This window comes from Nuphar pumila, chromosome 13, assembly GCF_984573655.1.
Source record: "Nuphar pumila chromosome 13, dmNupPumi1.hap1.1, whole genome shotgun sequence".
Lineage (NCBI taxonomy): Eukaryota > Viridiplantae > Streptophyta > Magnoliopsida > Nymphaeales > Nymphaeaceae > Nuphar > Nuphar pumila.
The window spans coordinates 9,524,992-9,541,838 of record NC_143261.1 but is presented as its reverse complement, the minus strand read 5'-3'; the positions used below and the strand labels follow the sequence as shown (position 1 = coordinate 9,541,838).

The 16,847-nt window shown below is 40.7% G+C and overlaps 2 protein-coding genes across 2 annotated transcripts; one reads left to right on the top strand and one right to left on the bottom strand.

Moving 5' to 3' along the window:
- The first annotated feature begins 930 nt into the window (after nt 1-930).
- LOC149817707 (serine/threonine-protein kinase BSK1-like) lies at nt 931-13,484 on the top strand. The gene is made up of 9 exons (XM_089985661.1): nt 931-1,257; nt 1,339-1,474; nt 5,026-5,159; nt 6,265-6,370; nt 8,055-8,140; nt 10,318-10,506; nt 11,603-11,767; nt 11,869-11,982; nt 12,590-13,484. The coding sequence occupies exons 1-9, from the start codon at nt 931-933 to the stop codon at nt 12,851-12,853; spliced, it is 1,521 nt and encodes a 506-aa protein (XP_089841787.1). The 3' UTR covers nt 12,854-13,484.
- Nucleotides 12,971-15,924, bottom strand: LOC149817706 (ATP-dependent zinc metalloprotease FTSH, chloroplastic). Its single transcript, XM_089985660.1, has 5 exons — nt 14,635-15,924; nt 13,939-14,185; nt 13,650-13,833; nt 13,386-13,557; nt 12,971-13,281 (listed from the first exon to the last, which is right to left on the bottom strand). Exons 1-5 carry the CDS (start codon nt 15,397-15,399, stop codon nt 13,060-13,062), a joined length of 1,590 nt encoding a protein of 529 aa, XP_089841786.1. The 5' UTR covers nt 15,400-15,924; the 3' UTR covers nt 12,971-13,059.
- Between the last annotated feature and the right edge of the window lie 923 nt (nt 15,925-16,847).

Below are 16,847 nucleotides of genomic sequence, written 5' to 3'. Positions count from 1 at the left end.
TCTTCTGAAGAGCCAGCTTTGATGGCTATCACCGGTTGTAGCAGAGCTTTCTTATCGCTTTCAACTATGTTAGCCCAGATCTTTGAGTGTTGGGGTAGCAGAGTAGGTGAGGTCTCCTTCACTTCTCCAATACTACCCTCAATTTGCATTGAGGATGGTGCAATGAGGGATACAGCCTCCTTCAAGGTCTGCCATCGGCCTCCATCACCTTCCGTCTCTTCCACCATCACCTTGTCTCCAAGACGATGGTATCTACTTTTAACACTTCTTCTTGATTTAACATTGAATATTAACAAATATAAAAGCATTAAAAACACACTACGTGATTTACAAGAACATGGATATACAGAAAACTTGGAAGAAAACAGTGACTGACATGATATTGAGATGAAAGTGAAACCACTTGAATTAGAAACTTTGTGCCATGAGTTGGGATGCAAGCACGCAGTTTTCTTCTCTACCAACATAAACCACAGTGGGTCCCACTTGTTTTGACCGTTGCACCATAGTGATGTATATGGGCATCGTGTTCCTTAGAAAAAACTTATGAGCGTTGTGGTTACTAACTACATCAAAAGTCTTTTCATGTTTCAAATATGACCTTTTTTTTAGCCCTTGTTCTTTCATAGATCGATGAAGCAGAGAGACACGCTTGTGTGACGGATGGCTGAGGTAAGATGGGCCTTTTTTTCCAATAAAATAATAAGTGATTGTTGTAATAATTTGTACAAGAACAATCAGAGCAAAATACGCAAATAGTCTTTTTTGGACAGACTGTTACTAAGCTTATGGATCTCTCCTCTCTCTCTCTTTAAGTTTCTCCACCCATACTGGCTCTGCTCTCAATTTCTAACACCACCCACCTCCCCAATCTCTCTCTCTCTCTCTCTCTCTCTCTCTCTCTCTCTCTCTCAACAAGAAGTGGCCACAATGGGATGTTGTGAATCTACTTTCACTGCAGAGAAGGGCCAGAGGGACCAGAACCATAAACAGAAACACCACCACCGGCAGCAACGGAAAGATGGGTCGATGCCAAACGGGTCTAGGGAGTCGGAGGCAGATGGAGTGCCCAGTTTATCCGAGTTCTCTCTTGCTGATTTGAGGCTGGCCACCAACAATTTTAGCTCGGATTTCATAGTTTCTGAGAGTGGGGAGAGGGCCCCCAATCTTGTGTACAAGGGAAGGCTGCAGAACAAGAGGTGGATTGCCGTCAAGAAGTTCACTAAGATGGCATGGCCTGACCCCAAACAGTTTTCGGTATCTCCATCTTCCCCTTTGTCTGGTTCAGAGGCATGCTTTCCTTCCATTGTTGGACTGTTTCTGAAGTGGGTTTTTCAGGATGAAGCTTCCGGCGTCGGGAAATTGCGCCACCGGAGGCTCGCGAATTTGATCGGGTATTGCTGCGATGGCGATGAGAGGCTTTTGGTTGCAGAGTATATGCCTAACGACACGCTTGCCAAGCATCTCTTTCACTGTAAGCAGTTCTTTTTTTCTTCTTTTAGGAGATTGGGTTGTTTTCTCATCACGTCGTATGGTTTGAATTCAATTCTTGCTCGTGTGCTTGCTCTCTGAATCATGTCTAATGGAATCGGTTCACTTGATGGGACCAATCTCATGTGAGGAGTATTTCATTGGCATTCTTATTATGGGTGGTTTTCCTGGTGGTCCAGTGAGAGCTATTTAGGTGCAGGCATGTCTTCAGTGCAGTTTCAGTGAGCTAGCTCTGCATGATTCTCAGGTGCCCCTGGTGGGTGTGAATCCTTGGTGAGCATTTGGTTGGTGATCAAAATGGAGACAGGGTCTGCATTGCATTGCATGTACTGTCTTGAATTTGATGGGTGGTGGTCCCCAAACCTCGTGAAGATTTCCCAGTACTGTCTTGTGCTATGATGGCATCTTGTCTCTCTATCTTCTTAAAGTAAACTGTTACGTGGTACATGTATTTGATAACAATTCTGAATTCCTTTATTTTTTAATTGTTACTTCTTGGCTTTTTCAAGTCACAGACCTTACATTTTTGGCTTCTTTTGAAATAATTGCACTGGCATATGACTGGTGGTTTTCCTGTTTTTCCCGTTTTTCATGGAATCTTTTGGGATGGTTTATACATCCTTTTCCTTAAGGCGTTTTAGCTTCTGGGTTTCTAGTCTCTTTTTGCTAATATAAGATATGGTTTTTAGTCTATAGCTTTTATTAGCTTCGCTCCTCGTGCTGACGCTCTTCTCAGAGGTTATCGTACCAATCTCCACGGGATTGCACAGGATATCCACTATTGCATATGTATATGTTCATATATGTATAGATGAGGTGTCACTTGCCTATAACTGTATATCAATACTATGCAATCATTTGTGCTTTTTTAAATTTTTTTCTGCTGCTAGGTTTTTTCTGTTGAGGGCATTCTATCTTATGTTGAAATATGTTTTCAGAATATCTCTCTATATAACAGAGCACTCAAACCTCTAATGTAATAGCTGCACTCTCCCACTATTTAGGTACAGATGCATATGTAATTATTTCTCTATGTATATCTTCTTCTTGAGCATTGTTTATCTATACATACTGCTCTAAATATGAGAGTTGGATGGTTAAGGCATTCCTCTTAGGGAGTGGCCCATGGTTCCAATATCACACAGCAATCTCTGCCTTCATTCTGAGAAGTTCATCAGTACGTTTCCAGAGGAGATGTGTGTGATCTATATCCTGCTTTGCAATTTTTTATGTCATCATGATAGATCACACTTTTTAGCATGTGGCAGTTTTCCAAAATACAAGATTTATACGCTTCAGTAATCTGTCAAAATAGAAATATGCAATGTGCACATTACAAGGCTAGCTACATTTCTTTTGGATTTTGTATTTTTCTAAGAGATATGTATTAGATGGATAAGAATGCATTATACATAGAACTTTTATAAAATATGTGCTACATTGATGGGCAGAATTTCACTTTGACACTATGTCACACGGACTCGGCTAGGGAGGTGCCGCACCCGAGTCGACACGCCCTGACACGGGTGCGGACACGGGTGCGGCCTCGGACACGGCCTGGACTCGGTCAACGCCGAGTCGGACTCGGTCAACGAGTCCAGGCCGAGTCCGTCTTAATTTTGGACTCGGTCAACGTTGACCGAGTCCAAAAATGTCCATTTTTAGTACAAAAAAAAAAAAAAAAAAGATCTTTTTATATATTTTTTAAAAATATATATATATATAGCATGAGTCTTAAACATTAGGCCCAGAAAAAAAATTATTCTTAAATATTATCATTTAATTCTCTCTCTCAATCTTAAAAGCTAATAAATTCTCATCCACGAGTACCAACACTTTTCATCCACCAAGTTCTCTCTCTTATAAAAGCTAATAAATTCTCATCCACGAGTAGCAACACTTTCTCATCCACCGAGATCTCTCTCTCTCTCTCTCTTTTTCAAATCTAGCTTTGAAAAATTAAAAGCTTTCAATGCTTTTAATTAATGTTATGAATTTTAGCAAAAGATATTTAATGCATTTACCAGAACATGCTTTTAGTTAATGCTTTTAATTAATACCTTGATGATGTTTTATTCCCATGGTAGCTAAGACTCGGCTGAGTCAATGATAAACTCAGCCTAGTTTGGTTCTAACCCAGTTATACTACTATTTTAACTCAGTTAGTTGAGGATCTGAGACAACTTGGAAGAGTCACGAGCCGAGTCCAAAATTTATATAGACATATGCACACACTGGATATATATATATATATATATATATATATATATATATATATATATATATATTTAAATATATATATATATAGCCGAGTCCCCGTATCCAAAATTTTTAAAATTGCGCCGCACCCGTGTCGCACCCGCACCCGCACCCGCACCCATGTGACATAGCTTTGACAACAATTATTGAGAAACAATTTTAAATTCATAAACTGAAACTATATAATTTGGTACATCAAAAGCCAAGGAGCAGGGAAAACATCTCAGAATCCTCTAATATTATTAAAAGAAAGATTTCATGAACTCTTTTTATTGGATAAGCATAGGATTCATTAATGATTGATTTAAGGATAATATTTTTTGATTTTGTGTTTATTAATTATTATATAATTTCTGTAAGTTGCAAAATGATAATTCTGTATTTTATCCCTCACTTGCTGCAAGTAAAATAGAAAAGCACAGCGTTACAAAGGGCCCTATAGCTGCCCTGACACGACGAGGAGGGTCATAGTCCTTCGTTGTCCTTGGTACCTATCGTGTGTCATGGCATTCCCTGTGTGTGTGTGTGTTGCCATCTAAAAGTAAAAAAGATGATAAAAGTTCCTGAATGAGTTTGTTAAGGACCACAACTATGCAATGTAAGTGGTTTAACAAGGAGTGCTGCAGTTTTCTTAAAGATTGAACTTCATTTGCAGGATACTAGCAAATTTGTTGATGCTTAGCTATAGTTTTTTTTTGTGTGTGTGTGTGAAGAAGTGTGGGGCTTTGTCCTAGAGATTGGAGACATTAGAAATGAATCAATGATATATCCGGTTTATAATGTATACCCCTTATGAGAAATATATAAAATGAAATTCTTTCCCATTAAGTCACTACCCTTGGAGTTGATACTATCAATGGTTCTTGTGTGAAAGCATGCAGTTGTAATTCTTGGGAAGGCTCTGATTGTGTAGCTCTTTAGAGACACCTAACTTATTCAACAACTGCAGAATCCTTGCCATCTTGGGGAGCCTGGCAGCCTTTTCTATACAATAGATCATTTATCGCCATGCTGATTTCACTAAGAATGTTTATTGCTGAATCCATCTTATCATTCATTAATGATCTCATGTTTAGGAATATACAGTAGTTTAATAGTCATAGGAAATCCATCAATGGTATGCACAAGCTAAGGTCGATTTCTTTGTTTCAGTGAAATAGCATAACCTTTGGATGAGTTATACTTAATGTCTTTTCACAAATAAATACTCAATGCTCTTCAATATTTATTTGAAGTTGAGATGGTACTGATCCTTTCTTTAATTTCTTTTAACAGGGGAAACACAGACGATTGAATGGGCTATGCGTCTAAGAGTTGCCCTTTATATTGCTGAGGCTTTGGACTATTGCAGTAGTGAAGGCCATCCATTGTATCATGATCTCAATGCTTACAGAGTTCTTTTTGATGAGGTAAAAATGCTTGTTTTCTTCCCAAGATCATTTGTTTCTTTTGTACAAAAGGGTTTTCTATTAAAGAGTTTTCCTGGTACCACTTAACCTTAGCTGTTTAATTGAGGGAATATGCTCTTTCACTTTTTTTCCACTCCAATAGTTATATTATATTCCACAACTTTTGTTGATGAATCCTAATGTTATGATCTCTATATTTAACTTTATAATCTGTCTCTCTAGATCAGAAAAATTTGGAGACTCGTCCAACTCAACTGGACAGAGCTCTGTTCTTCTGTTAAGCTGTTGTCTCAAACATACAAGCTTATTTGTGCTGAACATTTCTTCCTTTAGAATATTGAGAAGAGTAATGTGTTAAGTCTTTGTTACTGATCCAGCTTCAATTTAGCCTGTTCTTGCATACGGAAATCTAATATAGAAAGATGGATGCTTGCAAGGGATGCCTTCTGATTTTTCTATATTCCACATGCTGTAAGGTTTTCCTATTATGTTGTACTATGACTGAGTTTAGAACCTCTTTTCAGTGATTCAGAAAGGAGCAGAGAGCCCACCATATGAATGACATATTCAAGAAACTTCATATACAAACGTTGAGTACAAGTGATAAGTTTGATAACGTGAATTATGTCTTGGTTATCTACATGTTTAGTTTGGTTTAGAACTTGCATTCTAGTCTATCTAGATCATTAGATCTGTTTCAGATTGGTTCATGTCTAGCAAAAACAGACAGCTCACATTTCTACAAACCAACAAATACATATATGCATTTGTATGCATACTTGTTTGACCTTCTCTTCTATATTTTATCTTCTCTATTTTTTCCCAGGATTTATCCTAGAGACATGAATTTTATTTCCCTAAATATTCCTTTGTCAAGAAATTCCTGAGAATGACTTCATTGTCTTGGACACATGCATGCATTTGAGTGCACACACACACAGACAACAAACAAACACATTCATGCACACACATGCAGAGAGAGAGAAACCTGATCCTAATTATGGCTGAGTTTCAGTTTACATTCATGCACATGCATGTATACATGCTGAGAGAGACGTAGCATGGTTGTAGCTGTATTTGAGCTCATATTCTTATATATATGCAGGATGGTGACCCAAGACTTTCTTGCTTTGGCCTTATGAAGAACAGCAGAGATGGGAAGAGTTACAGCACAAATCTTGCTTATACACCTCCAGAGTACTTACGAACTGGTATCTGATTTCTTGACAAAGGGATTTCTGATTTCTGGTTTCTTGCCTCCAATTTTCTCTTAAATTATAATTGTTTCTAGAATAATGTCTACCACCATACTGTGGCATGTTCTGCTGCAATCAGTTGTTTTCTTTTGTAACCATGATATACATCTACTGTTATATTTAATTAATTTATTCTTTATTTAGTTTTTATAGGATGTTATTCCGAAGTTTATAGTTGACCATAGTCCATTATTCAATATCAGGTTTAATCCTAGATCTTTATAATGTTATCATTTTAGACATCCCTAGGCTTTATTGCCTAATGAAGATTAGATGTAACTAAAGGTCAAACCAGTCATTTATATTATAGTTAAATGAAAAGTAATAAATTTGAAGATAAAAAGGATCATGCATTGAAGTATTCCTTAAATTACTTGTGACCAGCTTTCTTCAATCCAACATCATGGTACTGATTTTTGGTTATTAGTCGGTGGATGGTCAATATACTTGTTAATTGTACAAAATATTTGTATGGGGTTTTACAATGTTGATGATAGGCCAATTCTATGATTGCCTATTTCTCTCTGTCTGTTGAGTTAATGGTGGCTTTTCTTTCTGTTAAACACTTAGAATGTGTTTAGATTGTTCAAGGACTTGCTGTACAATTTGAATGAATAACCTAAACTTTTGTTTTCCTTTCTATAGTTCATGGATTTGATATGCATTTTGAACATTTTATTTTCATCAGTCTGGATTGTTGTTAGTTCTTAGCCCTTCTTGCAGACCTGCACAATTTCTTTCGACTATTTGGTTGTATAAGAACCATGTAGTTCACATGTTGCACAGTAAGCAAATAAGTTTGTGTTTCTCCATCTATATAGTGTGTAATGAGAATTTTACATGTGTAATACCATAAAAAATTGTTTGAATATGCTTAAATGGCTCCTGATCTTTGTCTTCTTGGTTCCATTAAGTTCTTTAAGGATACTTTACGCTCTTAGAGGTATATCTTTTTCGTGTTGCATGATGTAAAGCTTTAGCGACTTGCAATGTCACTTCATATTTGTGATAGGTTATCAAATAGAGAGTTGATCACCAGTCCATCTTGTTTTTAGGTGCGTACCTTCTATCTCAAAGGATGCTTTGGTAGAAATTCATCATCATGCTTACTGATGGATTTGGTGGGTTTGGGGAAATTATATTTTGAATAATGGTTTTTTGATGAGCTTAATTGCTTAATGATCTTTGCACTTAATAATGGTTGAAGGGATGAATTAGGTACCTCTAGTCAGTGAAGTCTCAAGTTATTTTTACAAATCTCAAGCTGGTTTTCATTGTCCTCAGAGAACCGCATATTACCTCCATTTACCTAATGTGGATTTATTCTATTTTCTGCCTTTTTTTCATTTTTTCCCTGATAAGGTTTTTGTATAATTCCAAGGAACAAAATTAATTCTCTATCGTAAGGAATTCAGTAGCTCACTAGTTTACTTTTTTCAATAGGCTCGCTAGTATACTTCAACCAACAAAGACATCCAGTTTGTATCTTTATTATGAATATACTGATCTTATTGGCCTATGTGTTTATTTCTGTATGTCAGACATGCATCCATGTTGTGTGCTGGCACAAGTGCTGGTTATGGAACAAGAGAGACATAGCATACTCATGTTTATCTTCCAATCTATGTTTCTTTTGCAGGAAGAGTTACTCCTGAAAGTGTAATTTATAGCTATGGTACAGTTCTGCTGGATCTGCTTAGTGGCAAGCACATTCCTCCTAGCCATGTAAGTCATGTGCATTATATTTACGGCTATGTCACATGGGTGCGGGTGCGGGTGCGGGGGTGAGGCACTTTCAAAAACCTTGGGTGCGGGGGTGCGGCAGGGGCAAAAATGTAAATATATATATATATAGAAGGGGGATCCAGGGGTTCCCCCCGGCGCGGGTCCCGCATCCATGATTGCTCATTAGTGATCAAAAGGTTACCAAACATATTTCTAAATGTTGGGATTTGACTACCTATCATATGGGTGCCAATGAATTCAATGATTTCATAGACTTAGCAAGACTGATAGAGATTGATTATGGGTCTTTCTGTTTTACTTGGCATAACAAGCAAGTTGGTCCTAACTATCGCGCCAGTAGGATCGATCGTTGCTTCGTTAATGACTATTGGATGTTCAGATCATCCCAACTCTTTCACCTTATGACAAACCGCAATACGTAGCTTAAACAGATGAACTGACTTCAGAGGGAGGACGAATCCTATGTGGTGGGAAGAGAGTATTTTTTGAGAGGCCTCAAATTATTTCTTCAAGTTATTTGTCAGGGGCTACATCAATCGTAACCCTTTTAAAGGTTGTCCAGATCCGTGGGGTTGGAAGAGGAGGTGGTTAAGGTGGTCTTTATTCTTGATGGAGATAGCGCCCCAAGCTTGGATGGATACCCAGATAGCTTTTTTACTTCATTCTGGTCTATTGTATCTAAAGACATTTCTGAGGTGGTCAGAGATTTCTTTTTCAAAGAGAAGATCATGTCCATGATGAGTTGTGGAGCCTGATTCATAGTTTTTGCCCTTGCAGGAAGGGGAGGAAGGGGGGTCCAGAGGCTACCCCCGGAGCCCATTTCATAGGGAAATTTTTTTTTTTAATCCAAAAAATAGACCGAAATGACCTTGGGTGCGGTCAACGCACCCAGGGTCGGGTTGACCGCACCCGCACCCTCGTCGAGTCGCGTCGACGCGGGTGCGGCACCCTGCTAGCTGAATCCCTGTGACTTAGATTTACGGTAAACATGCTTTAAGTGAACGAGAAACTATATGTTTATCAACTTCATTAAGCATTTGATATTTAGTTTATTTCTACATAAAGTGTAAGTATATACCCCTTTTTGCTTTTGTTTGGATCTTAATTAAATCCATGTTTAGTTTCAGAGTTCTAAGCTTTTGCATTCTTCTTTTCTTGTAAATATGTTAATTTAATGATTTTCCATGTCTGTTGAACTAATGTAATTGTAGGATGGTTCAGATTTTAGAATGGAATAGAAGCATGAAAACTTGCAGTTTGAGATATAATTATCCTATCATTATATATATTGGGTGGTATTTACCTGCTGAACATGACCTACCTCGGGCGTTTTTTGTTATTCCTGTTAGTGCAGAGAACAAATTTCTTCATCAGGAATAAATCATTAACTAGACAATGAACTATAGGTCTTTAAGTCGATGGATACATGCCTTAAGTAGGTTTCATTGTTTTACTTTCTACTTTTTCACGTTGACAGGGTGACTGCTGTCTTAGCTATTCCTTTGACATGTTCCCTTTGTTCACAATTTTGCTACACCGATTAGGCAGCTCAGATGGTGGTAGTCAGGCCTTGTGCTCAATCTAGATATGGATTTGAATATGGTCCAAACTGCTTCCAACTTTAGCTATGTTGGATAAAAAATTGGGCCTTGCGTTTGTGAAATGGTGATATTATTTTCTACCGTGACAGCCACTGACTAAAACCTTTCTCTGTTTTCTTTAGCTCTTTTTTGACAGTCAAACTAGGGGGTGCCTCCAAGGGGACGCGAACCTAGATCCCTTGGTTAAGATAGTGCAACTTTAACTGGTCCATTTATCTTATTCTCTGCCCTTTGTATGATGTGGATGGTTGGATTTGGATAATGGCATGCTCAATCTGAATTCTATGCATTTTCTAGCCAAGTTACTTTCTTGTAACCATGATCACAGAAATGACCAATATTTTCTTAGATATAATAGTGTTCATGATTGCTGCCTTGCACACTATTTGGAAAAAAGTTAAATTAATAGGTCTTTTGGTTTTAAAGACCAAGCAGCAACTATTTAAATTTGAAGCAGCATTATCCTGCTTGGGTTCAATTTAATTGCTTTTATCCTCAGGTGAAAGCTTTTGTTCTCTCATGATATATTGATCAGAATGTTAAACATATTTGCAGGCTCTTGATATGATAAGGGGAAGGAACATCTTGGTTTTGATGGATTCACATTTGGAGGGAAATTTTTCAACCGAAGAGGGAACAGTGGTTGTTGGACTGGCTTCCCGTTGTTTGCAATATGAAGCTCGGGAGCGTCCTACTCCTAAAAATCTTGTTGCAGCTTTGGCACCACTGCAGACAAAACCAGAAGTATGTGATTCTTTTCATGTGCTGTATTATATTCCTTTAAGAGTTATTGCTCTTTCAAGGTTAATATTTAATTGATTTTTCTGCGGTGTCTCCTCAAATTTTCATGCTATGGATGAGTCTTTTCCATGCTCAGGGATGTGAAAGAAAATCCTATACTTTGAAACAGAGGATGAATTGCATAATATTGTGTGAACTCTCTTTAATGATAGAAATGACCTCGAATACTGTTGAAATTAATACTTCATCCCATGAATTCTGGAGTGGTGATGCATCCTTGAGATGCCCTTAATTTTTCATAGGTGAAGCAAGTGCATAAGTTAAAAGAACGGACATGCATAAAAGCCCCAATTATTCCAGTTTTATCATTTATGGTAACCATAAGGTAAAGAAGGAAACCAAAAGGAAAAAAAGAACCGCTGTTAGAAACTCATGAGTTGATCACAGGATAATGACACAAGGCAAGGGTAAGAGAGTTACAAACTTACAATCACTGGAGTCCTGCCAGTTTACAATCTTATCATTTGATTTTCCTAGCTTTTTCCTGATTTTCTAACATAAAAGAACATATTATAAGCAATTAGGCATTTATCATTGTACTACTAACATACAATAAAATCAGAATAGTTTAGTACCATGGAGTTACCACAGTATTGAAATCATAATTAATATGAAGTATGAACAAGCTATAATACAAGTGCCAGTTAGCATTGCGTAATTAACATATACTCTTCTGGTGTAGATACTGCAGTATGCATCCGTTCAAACCTCCATTCTTTTCTAGTCGTTGTCCCACATACTGCTGAAAACTTATCAAGAGCCAGTTTCAAAGGACTGTTCTGGAAGCACATTATAACAGATGATACCATGTATTAAGTTTACTACCATTTTTTCGTCAAGACATGCCTGTGCAATTTTATTGTTTAATTGTGAGTATTTGGCTCTTTATGTTATGCAAGTAATAACATGAATTAAAAAAATAATAATGTATTTTTCTAGGTTTCTGGTGCTATATTAGTTTCACTGGATTGATGTGTTCTTTGAGAAATTCTTATGATTTTTCAGCAGTGTTTGCCTGAACATAATTCTGATCATTCAGGTGGCTTCTCATGTGATGCTGGGCATTTCGAAGCACGAGGAATCACCTCCTACCCCGCAACACCCACTCTCCCCAACGGGTGAAGCCTGTTCCAGGATGGACCTAACAGCGATACATCAGATCTTGGTGATGACACACTATCGAGATGATGAGGGAACCAATGAGGTAAAAGGCTTATTTTGTTTCTGAGATTCATCACATTGGGAATGTGGCATCCCCTTAGTCAAGCTTGTGAAATGGTTTTTGTGATGTGTTTTGCATAACAGTTGTCATTCCAAGAGTGGACACAACAGATGAGAGAAATGCTGGAGGCAAGGAAGCGTGGGGACTTTGCATTTCGTGACAGGGATTTCAAAACAGCCATTGACTGCTATACTCAGGTACATCTTGATCCAATAGGAGGCTGCACTTGATGCATCTTTCTCTACACAACATGCACGCATACTTATGCTTCCGATTAATCTTAGTATGCATATGCTATTATGCAATATGCATCAAAGGGCATGAACTCTCCATGTATTCATATGCTAGGGCTGGTAGCACTCATTTATTGGGCCAGAAGGGCTGATTCATGATTGAAAATGCATTTGGGCAGCTTTGAAGATGTGTAAGGGGGGGAATGTTCTTATCCAACTAAGATACAATTGACTGAACTTTGAGAAATTTGATAAAAGCACAGATGCAAGTAACTAATTTGATGTAAACAGCTACACCTCAATGAATGCACTTTCCAAGAGTTGAGATTGGGGAGTTTGAGATTTTAGGGGTTAAATCATTCCAAATTCTAGCCTGCAGTAGCATTGGGGATGGGAAGCACCATTGCACGCATGCCATTAATTAAAACTTTTTTTTTTCAAAATTCTCAATGTGCATGTTTGATGCATAAGAACTGTCCTTAGACGTGTGTTTTTTTTCCAATATACATGCTTATGCCTGATTTCGTGATTGTTATTCAACTGTCATCCCTTTCTTCTTTCCTTGATGCAGTTCATAGATGTAGGAACTATGGTGTCTCCTACAGTGTACGCAAGACGTAGTCTGTGCCATCTCCTATGTGACCAACCTGATGCAGCTCTACGAGATGCAATGCAAGCACAGTGCGTGTACCCAGAGTGGCCTACAGCTTCCTACATGCAAGCAGTTGCCCTTGCCAAGCTCAATATGCACAAAGATGCTGCAGATATGCTCAATGAAGCTGCAAGCCTAGAAGAGAGGCAGAAAGGTAGAAGTTCAAACAGCCAGCAGCAATAGTCATTTGTTTCTCTTTCTACTCCATTGTAAGTGGCATCATTTGCGATTAACAGAAACATTATCACTATATCATCATTGGAAATTAAGTTTCCAAAAAGAATGTAAAATAGAGGCTAATTTTCCACTTAATGCATTTCATTTTCCATTGGTGTAGAGCAATAAAACTGAACATATATTACAAGATATGTGGCAAAATCTACATTAACTCAAGCAATGAATAACTCGGCCTTGCCATCAATGAAAAGGCTCATGAATTCCTCCCCATCAACGGTCTCCTTTTCTATCAGAAGTTGGGCAAGCTTGTGGAGAATGTCTATGTGGGTGGTGATGATGTGCCGAGCTCTTGTATATGCTTTCTCCACAAGCTCCCTAACCTCTGCATCAACAACATCTGCAGTTGCCATGGAGTAGTCCTTCTGAGAAGACATCTGCATTTCCATCATGCAAAAGCGAAATTGTTTTTGATGGTATATGCAACCAAGCATTCATCAAAATGGTAACGCCCCATCCATCAAAGTTTACAATTACATACCTGCTGTCCCAAGAAAGGGTTACCGCCAGGCCCTCCAATGGCTACCTGTCCAATCTTTTTACTGAATCCAAGTCTCTCGACCATCTGCCTAGCCACCCTGGAAACCTGCATGAAGTCATTTGAGGCTCCAGTGGTCACATTCTCCTTCCCAAAGATAACTTCCTCTGCTACCCTGTCCGTTCAAAAAGAGATAATTCAATATGCGTGGAAGATCGCCATACCTTCTTCATGCATTTGCTAAGAATTCAGATGGTGAAACATTACCTCCCACCAAGAGCAACTGCCATCTGGTTCTCCAGATAGCTCCTGCTGTAGAGTCCCGACTCGAGACGCTCTTCGCTTGGAGCAAAGAATGCCAGTCCACCAGCTTGGCCGCGAGGAATGATGGAAATCTTTGCAACAGGGTCATATTCAGGCATAAGCGCACCAACTAATGCATGCCCAGCTTCTGCACCCATGTGAACACACACACACAGAGCAAGCTTAGTGTGATAAGCAACGAGCAAGGAATGTACAAAAACTCATGCAGCAGATGTTTACGTAGCGTCATTACCATGATATGCTACGAGCTTCTTCTTCTCATCAGACACCACAGCGTTTTTCTTCTCAGGTCCAGCAATTATCCTCTCCAAAGCATCAGAAATTTCATCCTTGCTGATCTCCTTCAGATCACGGCGTGCTGCAAGAATGGCAGCCTCGTTCATGAGGTTTTGCAGATCAGCACCAGTGAATCCTGGGGTTCTCCTTGCAATTTTCTCAAAATCCACATCCTTTGCAAGCGCTTTCCCTCTTGAATGTACCTGCAATAGTTGCACTCGTCATACAAGTTGTAGAGTAAAAAGATAATATGTCCACTATGTGAAGTTCGTTTGGTTTGGTAAAATCCTCTAATCACTGGAAGCACATTGGCAGATCTCCTGTTGGCAAAACCCTTTGAGCCCCCCCCCCCCCCTGCCCACCAGATAATCCACTCAACTTTGACCTTGCGGCAAGTGACCCCGTCTCTGGGTTTCGGACTCGTGATGTCCTGTCAACTTGGTGACATTGGGGAGCCTCGTGGGCAACGCAACCCCAATTTGTTATCTTGTTCATCATGTACTCAATGCTTGTGATCTGTTGCCCCTTCAAAAGCTCAATTGGTTCCAAATGAAAACAGATAAATCTCAACTCGGTATGAATGATCTCCAGTTCCCAAATTTAAAACCGAACAAAACAAGAGAGAGAGAGAGAGAGAGTAGCAGGGAGTCACCTGAAGGATCTTCACCCTCCCTGCAACATCAGGCCTATCAACGGTGACCTGCCGATCAAACCTCCCCGGCCTAAGCAATGCTGCATCCAGGACGTCCGGCCTATTCGTCGCAGCGAGCACGATGACCCCACTGTTCCCGGAGAACCCATCCATTTCCGTGAGCAATTGATTGATTGTCTGCTCCCGCTCGTCGTTGCCACCACCGAGTCCAGCTCCTCTCTGCCTCCCCACAGCGTCGATCTCATCGATGAACACGATGCAGGGTGCCTTCGACTTCGCCTTCTGGAAGAGGTCCCTGACCCTCGAGGCACCCACACCCACGAAGAGCTCGACGAATTCGGACGCGGCGCAAGAGAAGAAGGGGACGCCTGCCTCGCCGGCGACCGCCCGAGCGAGGAGGGTCTTGCCGGTGCCCGGCGGGCCGACGAGGAGGCAACCCTTGGGGATCTTGGCGCCGAGGGCGGTGTACTTATCTGGGTTCTTGAGGAAATCCACCACCTCCTGAAGCTCGAGCTTCGCCTGGTCGGCCCCGGCGACGTCGGCGAAGGTGACGCCCGTCTCCGGCACCTCCTGGAACTTGGACTTCGACCGGCCGAAGTCCATTGGGCCGCCGAGCCCGCCGGGACCGCCGGGGCCGCCCTGTGCTCGACGGAAGAGCAGGAAGAGGCCGCCGAAGGCGAGGATGGGAAAGAGGAGGTTGCCAACGAGGCTGAGGAAGCCGTTTCCGGCCTCGCCCTCAGAGACGGAGATGTCGACGCCGTTCATGGCGAGGATGTCGATGAGGTCGGGGTCGTTGGGGACGACGACGGTGGCGCGCCGGCCGTCCGCGGCGGTGAGTTGCAGCGTCGAGCCGTTCTTGCTGAAGCGGACGCGCTCCACCTTGCCCTTCTTCACGGCGTTGAGGAACTCGCTGTACCGCCATTGGGAGCCCTCCGGGAGGTCGGAGGAGGATGGAGATTGGGGTTTTGGCGCGACCAGAAGGGATTGCGCAAAGGGTGTGATGGTGGTCGTTAGCTGCTGCTGCTGGATGGTGGTGGACTCGATGGAGGGGGGTGGTGGTGGAGGTGGTGGAGGGGTGGTGTCTTGGGGAAGGGCTAGAGGGAGGAGACGGTGGGTGTTACTGGTGGGGATAACCGAGAGACTCGGAATTGGGTGCCATAGAGTAAGGAATTGAGAGTGGCAGCCATCTCTTTCTCTCTCTCTCTCTCTCTCTCTCAGTTGTGAGATGCGGTTGATTTTTTAAGGTCAGTCTTTGCATTCTCAGATATCTACGTGGGTCGTCTCCTAACCAAACATTTTTTATTTAAATATTTGTGTTTAAGAAGAGAGAGAGAGAGTTTTATTTGAAATAATTAGGTTTAACTCATCACAACATTGAACCGCAAGCCTTTCCTTTGCAAACCCGCAATGCGCCAAACTATTCAAGTTGATCAGCCTAACGATCAAAATTCTCTCGTACCAATATTTTTTCATTTGTTGAATCATTTTTATTGGTCCTTTGCACCACCCGGTTCTCAACTGCCTAACGAAAGCTCATTAAGCATATTTTCAAATACGTATTCTATATAGTCTATGTTACTTAGTGCATAATCGTATCATACTATCACTTTCGAAAGAGACACAAACTTTACCTTAGCCTTACGAGTTATGCAGTGTATTGCGATCTCATGCGCACGACACAGCAAAATCTCGCTACCGAAAGAACAAGACCTCATAACCCCCAGTTGATGATTGAACATCATAGCAAAGAACACCACCCATACTCATTCACCGATGCTTAGGCATTCACTCGCCTAGTCCTGAGTCACCATACTCGGTTAGAACCACCTAAGGTGATTCCTGAAAGAATTAACAATAATTCACACACCCCGTGCATTCAACCGCTACGGGTGGGACGTTGCAAGTCGAGAGGTCCTTTACCAAATCTCCAAAGGCAACATCCTTTGATCCGCTGACACTGTTTAACCAAGCAACGCTTCACGTCTGTGCCACCACACAACGATGCACTAATGACGATATTGATGCTTATTGCATGTCATGCTACCACCGCACGTCACCGATCAAGCAAACGCATACCGCGCGTTCCTACACTCGATGCATTTTTTACTCAGTAGAGCTTTGCACTGCACATGCCTCATTCTGAAAGATCGGCCTCAGACATTCTCCCCCACCCAAAACCATTGTCGTCCTGGACAATGCTTGTTTAGGTAAGA